The following is a 14,060-nucleotide window of genomic DNA, read 5'->3' on the forward strand; positions in this document are numbered from 1 at the left end:
TGAGAATATTATACATATTAGCTATTATTGAATTCAAACGATTATGAATAACGGAAATTTAGTTATTGTTATTGGATTGCATGAAGAGAGACTTTCTAGTTTAATTCAGCGAATGCTCTTCGTTTGATAGAGTCATCCGTCGCCCGTCGTTATTTGGACGGTCCCGTCATAACAGGCCAGTCATCATGGCTCCTGACTTAGGCTGGAGACAGGAGGAAACAGGGGGAGGTTTGGAAATTCAAACAAACCACAGCGGCTCTACGTGTCTGAGGATCCCATGGCGACATCAATCGCACTGTTGTCAAAAGCGGGGTGGGGTCAAATACCCTGAACCCCCCCCCCCCCCCCCCCCCCCCCTCCTCCACAACACAACCCTTTCAATAGACACCAGCTGAAGACGTGGGTGGGGGCGATGGGGAATCCCAGGCACTGGGTTCACTCATCTGCCCCTGGTTGACTTTAAGCTGCGTCCTGCTCGGCTCTCAAAGTCATCTCTAACAGGCACCCCCCAAAGAAGGGTCCCTCTTTACATCCCCCTCGTACGAGGCAGAAGGGGTCTATGGTGGCTTGTTATGTTCCGGCAGCAGCAGTTCGTTGCCCCTGGCCAAAAAGCAATCCACTCCTCACTCGGAAGAATAATGTCCACCAGAAGAGAGTGAATCTTGTGGTTTATGACCGGGGTGAGCAGGCTGGGAAAAACAGGAGACGTCTCCATTAGACACCTGTGAGGATGGAGCCTTCCCCTTGCGGTGGTGACTGAGTGAGGTAAAGAGAGGCTGGGGGGGGTAAAGGGCAGCAGAGAGGTATAACCCGGAGCAGCCATGCTGACGTCCAGCGATGGATGGAGACGTGAGTCGGATACGGGCCTGTGTCACGGAGAGGTCCCCCCGGGGATGTAGCAGCAGGTTCAACAAAGCACAAGGTTGAGGAAAAGCTCTGGTTTTCACATCGCACGAAGGAAAGGAAGCAATATCGCTTTTCCTTTCAGGGGGATCCCCCCCCCCCCACACACACACACACACACACACACACACACACACACACACACACAGTCCGCTACATAATTTACGCACATGGCCAGGAGAACCCAGAATCCCTCACCCAGGATGTCATTGAAGTTGGCTGGGCTGTCCAAATGGGGGAGGGGGGGGGGGTTGGTCCAGCTGTCCACCTACGCAGACTTCCTTCCTCCATCTGGGATAATCACCCCTTCAACCGTCCCCCCCTCCCCCCCACCCACCCACACACACACACCAACCTCCGCCTCAAGTCTGGCTGTTTAACCTCCTGGGTCAACTATGCGAAGGGGAAGGTTTGAAATCGAATCTGTTTTTGTGTCACTACTCCAACTTCAGGGTAAATGAAGCGAGACGTATAATCCAAATATTACAGCTGCAGCCTTTTGGGTTTTTTGAGCTGTTCACTCGTTTTTGCTCAGTTACATTTGTTCAGCCATCCAACGACAACAGATGCATGCTGGGAACTCACGGGCACTCTGTGCTCATTGTCATACTGCCACACCAACGGTTCAAGAACCTTGTGTAAACCTTGTGCAGTCTAAAACACACACACACACACACACACACACACACACACACACACACACACACACACACACACACACACACACACACACACACACACACACACACACACACACACGTTTATCTGTGTGAGATAGACAATGTGTTTTCGTAAGTGTTAGGCTCTGTTTGTGCCTGTGTTTCCTCGAACACATGTTTGATATGGATGTGTCTTCAGGCATGCGCGTCACGTGTGTGTGTGTGTGTGTGAGTGTGTATGCAGTGTCAGTCACCTCCACACATGAACCCTGGGTCGCATCGACATGACAGAAAAAAGTGTGCACACTCATGCAGAGAGGGAGAGAGAGAGATATTGAGAGTTGACAGAGAGTTGACAGAGAGTTGACAGAGAGTTGACAGACAGACAGAGAGTTGAAAGACAGAGAGTTAGACAGACAGACAGACACAGACACAGACACAGAGAGAGAGAGAGAGAGAGAGAGAGAGAGAGAGAGAGAGAGAGAGAGAGAGAGTTGTGTTGAAGTGGGGGGCTGAGAGAACCCAGACACAAAGGAAGACGATGAAGGAGAACAAACATGAAGGGCTCCAAAGAACATATCACGGGAACACAAACTCAACCTACAGGAACCACAGAAGGGCCCTTCTATCTCCAGTCAAAGATTAAATCAAACACTCAACCATTAACCAGGGAAGCCCACCAGCATTGTAAGCGACTGAGTGTGTGTGTCTTTTCAAATACATTAAAAAAACGGTGTATATCTTAAATATATATATATATAAATATATACAAACACATATTTAATACATGTATACACAAACACATAATATATATTAATGTGTTTATATTCATGCACCTCAAGCATATCTGACCATTTCAATACATACAGTACAGATATGTATGTGTGTGTGTATATATATATATATATATGTGTGAGTGCACTGCCTTTCAAGCAACTACATTCTATGCCTTCCCAGCCTGCAACTGGCGGGTCTCCGGACCAGGGGAGGATTTAACAGCAGCTGTCTCTGATCTGAGAGAGCCACCTTTACAGCTCTCTAGTAAATGGCAAACCTGCATTTAATGGCCACCGCCGTGGCCCACATGACCTGTGTGAGAGTGTGTGTATGCGCGCTCATGTCTGCGTGTGCGTGTTTGTGAGGAGAGAAGACACACAAAAGGAAAGCAGGAAGGAAACAAGAGCAGAAGACGAGCGAGGGAATAAAGAAGGGGAGTCCAGGGAGATGGAGGGACGCACGGATGAGTGGAAGTGAAAGGGTGAGGTTCCCCCTCCTCCTCCCTTCCATCTCTACTCTCTCTCCCTCTCCCCCCCTCTGTCAATCTCACGCTCTCCTGCCCGCCCACGATCTCGATCTCTCACTATCCCGCTACACATCAATGGCCCTTTATAACCGTCTTCAGGTTTGACCTCACAGCAGATCTGACCGCAGCACATGGGGTACATTTAACCTTTCACACACCTGTCCTATAATGAGAGAGTCTGTGCCCTTCCTGTAGGAAATGACACATTGGTTAGCAAGTGCGAGAGCCCTGTAACTAACGTAAGCATCGGTGGCCATTAAAAAGGAAAGCGAGGACAGCCCTGTCTTTCTTTAGCGTGTAATGAGTTGAAATGTGTGAACGCCCAGGAACTGACTCCGGCAGCGGAGTGAATACAGAGGCTCAAACAAACCCCAACCTCCTGTTCCTTATAGCCCTTTCTGAACCCTCACACACTATCTGCAGTTTGGAACTACTTGGCGCTCGCGCTCTCTCTCTCTCTCTCTCTCTCTCTCTCTCTCTCTCTCTCTCTCTCTCTCTCTCTCTCTCTCTCTCTCTCTCTCTCTCTCTCTCTCTCTCTCTCTCTCTCTCTCTCTCTCTCTCTCTCTCTCTCTCTCTCTCTCTCATATCAAGTCACTGCGTACAAAACTCCATGACCCCTGGAGGAAAAAAAAAAAGCCAGCCGTCACTCGCTCTCTCTCCCTCTCTCTCTCCCTCCCTCCCTCTTTTTTTCTTTCATCCCTCCTTCATTCGTTCCAGGCTGCGCACTCCAATGAGAAACACTCGCTGTCGTCCCGCTGGGTGAGAGCAAAAAAAGGTTAGAAAAGTGTGGCGGGGGGCAATTGACTCCCACCTGACCCTAACACCCAGCACCTCCCCTGACACACACACACACACACACACACACACACACACACACCTCCACCCCCAACACCCTCCCCCTCCTCCTTTGCTTCCGAGAACTATGACTAGTCCGAGAAGTACAAGCTGACCTTTGAACTACAGTGTTTAAGAGCAGACGCACCGACCACTCTGATTGGCTATTACTACTGAGGCATTAAGATGCTTATATCCAAAGCCCCGTACATAAAATGCATGTGATGAACTGGAATGAGTGCGAGGGCCTGTTGCCCATGAAGGTAGGCCGAGGACATTGGGGGATTGAACTCGGCCAAGAATCAAACACCGGCGTTGCCAGTTGCCAAGCAATCATTTGGCCTTTCTATTTCAATGATCAATCCCATGCTTTTCTGATGCAACAAAATGAAATCATGGTCGGAACAACACAAACAACTTTGGCAGTGACAATGTGAACCTGTATCTTGAGTGGACATCCGATAGGATGATTCTGATCTGTACGTATGGTGCAGCGACACCATTCTGAACATTAAGTCTTAATGGCAATCATTTATAGTCTTGAGAAGGAGGGGGAGATAGAGAGAGAGCGAGGGAGAGTCAGAGAGACATGAAAACATAAATTGGCTCAATGTGAGCATATTTATTTTTACTCATTATTTACTGTAATTCCTCTGTTCACCCTAGAGAGATTGCACTTTTAGGATGGTCCCGCCCTCTTCATAAACCAATAGAAATCCTGCATCCCATGTTTTCCTCTTGTTGCTATAATTCACTCCCCTCCATCAGAGCTGAGTTGAATTCCCTGTGGAACCCTGTCGGTCATTCACATCACATCAGCGAAGAGCTTCAAATGTTCCCCACGTTGACCTTTCAACTTTGAGGAAGTGACTGACCCGTGTCCAACCCCTTAACCCGCACCACCCAAACGCACACTCACTCATCTAGGGTTGATGATTGAAAGGTTCTGGTCAACAGGATTTAAGGGGTATTAGGAGTAGACAATGCCACACACAACTCGGCCCGCACAATATCCTGCAGTTTATTCTACAAACCAAGCTGAAACCAACTTTTGAAGGCTTGATAGCCCGAAGGACTGAGTTAGGTGGTTCCTAACTGGACCAGCCAGGATGTGTATTAGGCTTACAGGCTTACGCTTTTTGATTTCCGAAAGAACATATTGTTTTGGGACGCTTACTGTATACTTGGCGCTAAAAAGGATAATATGCGTAACAGAGGATAATGTTTGTGTGTATGTGTGTGTGTGTGTGTGTGTGTGTGTGTGCACGTGTCTGCACGTGTGTGTGTGTGTGTGTGTGTAGAGCTGTTGTGGTAAACCAAACTAAACCAAAACAGCTAGCTAACTTCATTATATCAAACCAAATTCTAAGAAACCCAAACTAAAGCAACATTTCCATCAGAATTTGGTTTGTTTATGTATCAATATAACAATTTGTACAAATGCCAAAGAAAAGATAATATTTGGACTCCATCGTCTTTTGGCCATCCTTGTAGTCGTAGGGTAGATCTATTCCGACCCGGGCCAGACATGCCTGGACATGCCCAGACTCTGGCTCATAATGCTAAGGAAATTTTGAATCAATTTACTTATATACACAATATAATCCAGAATACATTTACTTTTGTAATACAAACTGAGTTTTGGAATTTTTCCCTTTTAGTATAAACACTGAGTCCTTTTACCCCACCCTTGAAATAATCCAAACACAACCGGCGTGACATTCTGCTGCTAGAGCAGGCGTATTTACACCCTGACGGATGGCACTGGGACAAAATGAGACCCTGAGTCAGGGTAATATTTCAAGTCTGCAAAAAAACCTGCCCTCAGCTGTTGTCGAAGTCTACCTTCAGGATGACAGATATACGATAAAGATGGATCCAAAATGCACGAGGGGGATAGAGTCTAGCCTGCAGGCGTTCCTACCCCCGGCCTGCTCCTCCACTCAAAGCCAGACGAATGCTCTTCGGACGAGAGCTTTAAGAGGGGGTTTAAGGGCGACGTCATTGCTGCAGGTCTGTGACTGTGTGCGTCGCCGGAGGATCTCAAGGTGTGTGTGCTGCTCTTCCCCTGCTTTCACGCTTCAAAGCCGTACCACGTCGGTTGGAAAAATACCTGCATGATATATATTCGGCCTGCTAATGGTTATAGCAGTGTGTGTGTGTGTGTGTGTGTGTGTGTGTGTGTGTGTGTGTGTGTGTGTGTGTGTGTGTGTGTGTACACGTGCACCCACCCACACACACACTAGGTCATTCACTAGATTCCTCCTTTGCCATACGTCTGCTCTTTCCCTACCCTTCTCTCTTTCTTTTCCGATGCCTGTCTCTCTCCCTCTCTCCCTCCCCCGCCCTCATCCTCCCCTCGCCCACACCACAGTGAGTGCTAACACAGTCCAGAGCACCTCACTTCTCCCCAACAGCTACAGAGACTGATAAACTCAAATGAGGGGGAGAAGGAAGAGGAAAATATTTCATCTCAACGCCCCCCCCTCCTCTATTTCACCACCATCAGCCCCTCAAACCACCCACCTCTCTATATCACACTAATGCCCCCCCCCTGTATTTTTTCTCTCTCTCTCTCTCTCTCTCTCTCTCTCTCTCTCTCTCTCTCTCTCTCTCTCTCTCTCTCTCTCTCTCTCTCTCTCTCTCTCTCTCTCTCTCTCTCTCTCTCTCTCTCTCTCTCTCTCTCTCTCTCTCTCTCTCTCTCTCTCTCTCCTTCACACACACTAAAGAGACAACAGCACTGTCGTCTACTGGAGGTGCTATAAGGGGCGGAGGTGATGAAAATAACAACCCATGGGTCCCATGGTCACGTATGGATGGTTGATTCCTGGATAATTCACTCCAAAATCGATCAATTGGCAACTAGACGACCATCCCTCTCTGTTCCCTCCGTCCCTGCGTTCCTCTGCATTGAACAGCAGATGCAGATCCCGGGTGCATTTCCCTCACCTGCCTGTGATTGACAGGAAAGATGGATTCCCTGAACCAATCAGGAAAGAGATGTCGTGATTGTTCAGAAATGAGCCGGGAGCAGTCTGAACTTGGCTTGGTACAAACAGGGGCTTGCGAAGCCAACTCTAAACAGTTATTCTAATCAATCATCTAACCCAATAATTGCAGATGGAGGGTTAGGCCATTTCTAACAGATTACACACTCTTAAATCGTACCTACAGCACCTTCAAAGCGCGGCGTGTTCCCATGTTACTCATAACAACTTTGGGTTCAGCCAAGCCTGCTAACGACAGGAAACTCATTAGTGTCCAAATACAAGCGCCCTGACAAGTGTGGTTTACTTCTATTTTTCTTTTCAAAGTCTGTTAACTTAATAAGGAGGACGGTAAGTTATAGACACTAAATCCACACAATCCTTCTGCGTGTGTATATATTGAGTTCAAAGTTTGCATGGGGAAGGAACTTTAAAGTAAGGAACTGAGAGCCCTAAAAAAGTAATTAGTGTGGTGATAAATCCGGAGCAGTAGGTGGAGTGAAACTGAAGCAAATGTGTTGTAGAGCTGCAAATAACATCTTTAATAACCGCAACGGGCAAGGCCAGCAGAGTGTGGCTTCAAGGTCGGCTAAAATACAAGCCTCGCAACCATGGAGGAGAAAATAAATAATTTCAGAGCAAAGTAATGCAGAGGGAGAGAGGTAATTTAGAGCTGGAGAGAGTGTGTGAGATAAAGAGGTGCATACAAACCAAAGAGAGGGAGAGAACGATGGAGTCAGGAAGACGGAGACCCAAAGAGAGAAGGGCAGATGGTGAGAAGAGTTACAGAAAGGTCCACAGCCAGAGAAAAACAGAGAAAGATGGAGGAACAGAGTCCGAATTCAAGAAGTAGAGAGAGACAGTCATAAAGAGCAAGAGAGAGAGACAGACAGACAGATAGACTGCGAGATAAAGAAAGGGAGAGTCAAGGAAAGCCTGTGTAAAGAAGAAAGTCTTAAACAATGAGAAGAAGAAGAATGGAGAGAATTTAGAGACATAGACTGAGAGAGAGACTGAGAGAGAGATTGAGAGAGAAAGAGAAAGAGAGTGAGAGAGTGAGAGACAGAGGCCCACGTGAATCTCTGCATGTTTTTGACATCTATCATTGGATGTCGACACACCACCTGAAGCTTATCTGGACCAGGCCGAGCTGCTCTCCCATCTACGACCTCTCCATCGATAGCCACAACTCAGTGGAACCTGGGTACAACACTCAATAACCAGCCGTCCTTCGACAACAGCATCACTGCTAACCGACCCAGTCCGGCATGTTCACAAGGGAACGTCCGATCCTCACACAGAACGCCACACAGGTTTTGGTCCAGTTGTCCCCTCACGTCTAGACTTCTGCAGCCCCCTTCTGGCTGGTCTGCCTGCATGTGCCATTCCTGCAGCTCATCCAGAATGCAGCGGCCTAGAGGGTTTTCAACCAACCCAAGGTGTCCAGCACTGCACCACTAATGCGTACGCTGCACTGGCTACTGCCGGCTATTCTAGTCTGATTCAAGTCACTGGTACATGCCTACCGGGCTGTGAATGGCTCGGGACCAATCTAGCAACACATCTTGATTGTTGCAGTCTTGAGTCCACAATGGTTTCTGTAGTTTAGTACTTTGGATTATTTTATGTACTGCCCTGAGTCTCGAGCAATTTCTGGGTAGCATTTTCATGGTCTGATAACTTATTGTAAGTCGCTTTGGATAAAGGCGTCAGCTAAACAAATGAGGGAGACAGAGAGAACGAGAACGCGAAAGAGAGAACGAGAACGCGAAAGAGAGAGAGAGAGACGAGAGAGAGAGAGAGAGAGAGAGAGAGAGAGAGAGAGAGAGAGAGAGAGAGAGAGAGAGAGAGAGAGAGAGAGAGAGAGAGAGAGAGAGAGAGAGAGAGAGAGAGAGAGAGACAGGGAGACAGAGCGGGTGAGGGAAAGTTAGAGTGGGTGAGGGACGGGGACGGTTGTCTGGCTTGCGGTCAGAGCGTCTCGCTGCCTCCCGTCTACAGTCTGCTATTAATTAAAACCCGACCAACACATTAACAACCTCAGCGGGGCCCCTGGCCTCAGTTACATCTCAGCATAGTTATGCGCGGGGGCCTGGCTCCACGCGCCTCGTCCTTCCCACTGTGCGTCCGACCGTCGGGAATCCAACACGCGATTCAGGAGATATTGCATGTTATTGGGTCACTCCTGGCCTTCCCCCCCTCTCTCTCCCTCCGTCCCCAGCTTCCCTTCAACCCCCCGTTATCGCAGTCAGATTGGAAGCAGGTGGCGAAAGCGAGCGAGGGACATAGAGCGACAATGGGAAAAAGACAGAGAGAGAGGGAGGGACACGGAGGACACACGGCAGAGTTTATCTCCCACTTAGAGGGTCGATTGTGATCACAGTTGTGCAAAGTTACTAAGAACTTATCTGGGACGGCACCTAACTATCTGAAAGTACTGTTGCTGGAAAAGCATTGTTACATTAATAAAGGAATACTCTCCTATTATCATACTGCTATTATTATCATAGTGCTAGGATTATATACTGTGTTGTTGCATTTGCATAATCTGCCCAATTGATTTACGTTCACGCACGTACGTAAGTAACTCCGCCCATCTCCGCTAGGAGGGTCGTCCCACCAACTCCACTGCAGTCTCATCCAATTCATTTCCGTTGGTCTCCGGGTCAGAGTGCGGCGAATAATGTTTGTTTCCATTGGTGGTTGTTCCAAGTCATTCCACGCATAGATGTGGTGGATGATTCCAGACCTCCACCCCTTCAAAAATATGTCTCAGATCTTCAGTTGGGGTTTGCATTAGGTCTCTAGTGTGTGTGTGTGTGTGTGTGTGTGTGTGTGTGTGTGTGTGTGTGTGTGTGTGTGTGTGTGTGTGTGTGTGTGTGTGTGTGTGTGTGGGGGGGGGGGGGCTCTCTAGGAGGCTGAGTGTAATTACTTCAACATGGTAGATTAATAATGTCATCATTACCTATGAAAACAGGATTCTCTCTTTACCAAGAGAAAGGAAAACGTTAGACATGATGGAATGTGTGAGACAGTGAGTCGTGAGTGTGTGTGCAGGTGTGTGTGTGCGTGTGTGTGTGTGTGTGTGTGTGTGTGTGTGTGTGTGTGTGTGTGTGTGTGTGTATGGTAGAGGATTTCTTGTATGAGATCATTTTAGCAAAAATCAATTGTGACAATACTCGAAAACGTCTACCAGTATAAACATGGGAACTGTTGCACTCACACACACAATCACGCACGCAATCCCTCTCAACACACAGACATTTAACCCCCCATCCACACACACACACACACACGCACACAATCCCCCTCTACACACACACACACACACACGCATACAATCTCTCTCTACACATTCAACACCCCTCCACATACACACACATACAGACCCCTATCCACACACACATTCAACCCCCACTCCAACATAGATACACACGCGCACACACACACACGCACACACACACACACACACACACAGACTTTGTTCAGCTGGAGCCCCTCCACCAAAGGGAGGGAGATGTCAGAGGTGAGATCGGGCCGTTGGGCTGAGAACACACAACAACCAGACCACTGTCTTCGCCTCTCGCCTGCAGCCCCCCCCCCCCCCCCCCCGGCTCTACAGGAAGTCCTGAGGAGCATTCACAGGGCACCGCTAGCACCACGCTAAGTTGACAGGCAGCGTGTTGCAACCGTGGCAACAAGTGCCCCGAAGCAACGGCCGAAGCCTCACCAAACCAGCTGGAAGGGGAAAAAGGATTCAGCATCAAAAGAGAGAGATCTCTCTCTCTCTCTCTCTCTCTCTCTCTCTCTCTCTCTCTCTCTCTAGTTCATAAATGACTGGGAATTACTTAGCCACATCGCAGAGAATCACAAGCGAAGCTCTCTCTACTCATCTCCATAACCCTCTCTCTTTCTTTCTGTCTCTCTATCTTCCTCTCCATCTCTCTCTCTCTCTCTGTCTCTCGCTCTCTCCTCTCTTCATACCCCTCTCTCTTTCTGTCTGTCTCTCTATCTCCCTCACCAGCTCTCTCTCTGTCTGTCTCTCTCTCTCTCTCTCTCTCCCTCCAGTGAAACAATGTAAACATGGTTCTGTGGTGAACACGTTGTGCAAATACAACTCTGCCTCCATCTCCATCAAAGGTCGGTGCCCTTCCCTGTCAGTGAACCGTATAGAGAAGAAGATTTCTCTAGCAGTCGCTACACTGACCTGTACAGTACAAGGAAGAAAAGCAACATCTGTCCTTATATTGGCCCTAAACTGAGTTCTTCACTTTCACACGTTCTACGATAAACTGGGGTTAATAAAGAAGGATGACTCCATTAAAAGGCTTTCCCGTTTCTCCTCCCAAACAAGATAAGCTCCTACATATAATGAATGTACTGGCTGTAATAACAGACTCGCCAGCAAGAACTGCCGCAACTGCTCAGCCCATGACTATGAATGCCAATGAGCCTAGAAGAGGGGATAGGAGATATAGAAATTATATGACTATATTTGATCCTGGTTAACAACACACCCTTTTGTAACCAGATAAACCTTGGCCTCTGAAACCAGTAAATACCAGTAAAGCTTCAGGGTTGGTTCTATTAATGCTACCTGCTGTTGCTCTGGTGTCATTTGTGTGTGTGTGTGTGTGTGTGTGTGTGTGTGTCTGTGTGCACACAGCATGTGTTTATCTATTCATGAGTCTGTGTTTCTATTTGATTGTGTGTGTGCGTGCGTGCGTGTGTGCACTTTCGTCCCGTCCTACCTGTGCACTCGTGCTGCTGTCCCTTGCCGTAGTGCCCCCTCTCACACACGCAGTCGTACTGGCCCGTGCGCGTGCCGCACATGCAGCTGGCCATGGCGTCGCAGCAGTCCCCGCCCCCCTCGCACAGCAGGCCGCAGCGGGAGCGCTCCTCCTGGATGAAGTCGCCCGTCGGGAGGTCTTGGGTGGGAGAGAGGTAGGGGTGGTCACAATAGGTTTCCCCCCCGATCCAGCCGACTGGACCGCTATCGCTCAATGAGTAAACTCACGGTTAATTATTTCAGATTTCATTTGACCTTCAGAGCTTTTTGCTTTTGTTAAAGAGGGCTGGATGTTATAATAAAGATTTCTTTGCGTATGTTTATTAGAAAAAAAAATGCAGATGTTTGCAAGATTAGCTCTGAACGGTCACAAAAGTCTCTCTGCAAACCAATGACCAACAGCCTTCTTAACATGTGGGATGGATAGAGATACCACCACGTGTCGACGCTGGACTGCATACATTTTGCACTGGTTTCCCCCAGTGGGAATCAACCTCTAAGCCTGGCAGTATCAATGCCGTGCTCAACCTTGTCGAACTAGACATGGCCAAGAACTGCATAATAAAACTACACAATGTGTTGTCGGTGTCGGTGCGTACGGACCTTTTCGTCCGCACACATCTTTTCACCCTCTTTTTTTTTTCTTGAGTAATATCCATACACGGGAGCGGGTGTGGCCGTACATACAGCTAGCCGGCTAACCGGCCAAGCGGCTGCGCTCACCTTCGTGCAGGGCGTAGCGGGCTAGCGCCTCGAACTCTGCAAAGTTGTGCACCAGGTAGCAGTGCTGGTCCTTGGGGGCCGAGGCCATGTCGTGGAGCTCCCGGGTGTTCCCCTGCCAGATGCCCAGCGTGAAGATCTCCACGCCGCGCTCCCGCAGCGCCGCCGCCACCGGCCGGGGGTCCCCGCCGTTGGAGTAGCCGTCGGTGATCAGGAAGATGACCTTGGTGGCGTTGGCGCGCGAGTTGCGCAGGATTTGCTGTGGGGTAGAAGGGTTGGGGTGGGGATGGGGGTGGGGGTATGGGGAAGGGAGGGGGAGTTCGTTAGCACGCCTAGCGTCGGTTATGTGTGATGGTGTAGCCTGAACGTTGTCAAAACGACTGATATCCAAACTATAAAGGTAGACAAATGAGGCATTATGGGGTTGAAGGAACGGTCTAAAAAGGCTTGCCAGTCTTGAACTTGTGAGTACTGTGTGCGGTGTGCAGCGTTCAAATAAATGCCACGATTACACGCTTCAGTCGGGTTCTAAATTCAGATCCATCATTCATCCATGCGAGAGCTTCAAGGTCCATCAGAAATTACGTCTTTGACAGGCGCCTCCATGAAAACTAACAGCAGCGATTGCCAACCCTAACAAAGTAAGCCTAAACGTGCGGTGAGATAAAGTCAAGATACTGTTAGTGTGCGGATCTGACATTGGCACCACCTCCACCACGTAACATACGCTTCTCTTCAGAGGCACCGCCCAACTTCAGAAAGATGATGTCATTCTTTGCAAGAAAAAGCAACCTAATAACATATGAGCGATGCTATCAGTGTTCCAGAGAAACACTCATGTTTGCACTCAAAACCCTTCTTGGGGAATTACTCTGACAGTTTTTTTATTTTGCATTAATTTGTGAAATGAGGGAAAATGTTTGTTGGGTGAATTAGAAAACTTTTCAACCAAAACGGATTTACTGATTGTTAATGTTTGCTTTTTCTGGATGGCTAAGTGTGTTTTTTGGACGGCGAATGCGACGCAGCTCAGCTGCACGAAGGTTAATTTGTTTATAAAACCAGCTGACGTGCAAAGAAGCAAGTGTGTCTCGATGCGTCATGTTCTGTACAGTACACGCGAACCACTCAGAAACACACATGTATGCTCAAAGAAACACAACTCAACCAAACACACACACCTAGTAACACACTGACAAAAACACATGCTCACACACACACACACACACACAGACATACACACACACACACACCCCATCCTGGCAGCAGCGGGCTGCTCTGAGCTTTATTGAAGACACACACACAGACATACACACACCTAGAAACACACATGCACACACTCGCTCTCTCACACACACACACACACACACACACACACACACACACACACACACACACACACACACCCCCCCCCCCCCCCCCCCCCCCCCCCCCCCCCCCCCCATCCTGGCAGCAGCGGGCTGCTCTGAGCTGTATTGACATGGCTAAATTGAATAATGAAGGGACGTCACACGCGACCACTAAAGACAGCCCAGGGCTCTCGGGTTCCTCGAAACCCCACATCGGCGACGGCTGGAGCCCGGGGACGAGGGAGAGAGCTCTCATCTCCTACGATTGTAATTATCTCTCCTCCTACATGCGATACAGCTGCCCGCCTGCGGTGCGCGGGGGAAACCGCCACAGAACACTGCCTGGTTTTCCTCCTTGTTTTTTTCTCGCTCTGGACGTCCTGCGGTGGCTCCCAGCCTAACTTTAGCCCTTTACAATCCACCGCACCGCGGCCATTATCTGGAGGAGTGAGGACTCTGAGTTGGGGAGGAACAGGTCTTTATTTGGCCGTTCTGATCGCACAGGGGCCCGTGGGTCGG

General features: G+C 48.8%; 1 protein-coding gene across 3 annotated transcripts in view; it reads right to left on the minus strand.

Moving 5' to 3' along the window:
• svep1 (sushi, von Willebrand factor type A, EGF and pentraxin domain containing 1) overlaps nt 1-14,060 on the minus strand; it is an 88,528-nt gene that overhangs the window by 55,027 nt on the left and 19,441 nt on the right. For all 3 annotated transcript variants that reach the window (XM_030339000.1, XM_030338999.1, XM_030338997.1), the window contains exons 2-3: nt 12,196-12,451; nt 11,435-11,611 (exon numbers count right to left, since the gene is read on the minus strand). In XM_030339000.1, the coding sequence (XP_030194860.1) occupies nt 11,435-11,611; nt 12,196-12,451 (433 nt within the window). The remainder of the gene's footprint in view (nt 1-11,434; nt 11,612-12,195; nt 12,452-14,060) is intronic.

The sequence above is a fragment of the Gadus morhua genome, chromosome 17 (assembly GCF_902167405.1).
Source record: "Gadus morhua chromosome 17, gadMor3.0, whole genome shotgun sequence".
Classification (NCBI taxonomy): domain Eukaryota; kingdom Metazoa; phylum Chordata; class Actinopteri; order Gadiformes; family Gadidae; genus Gadus; species Gadus morhua.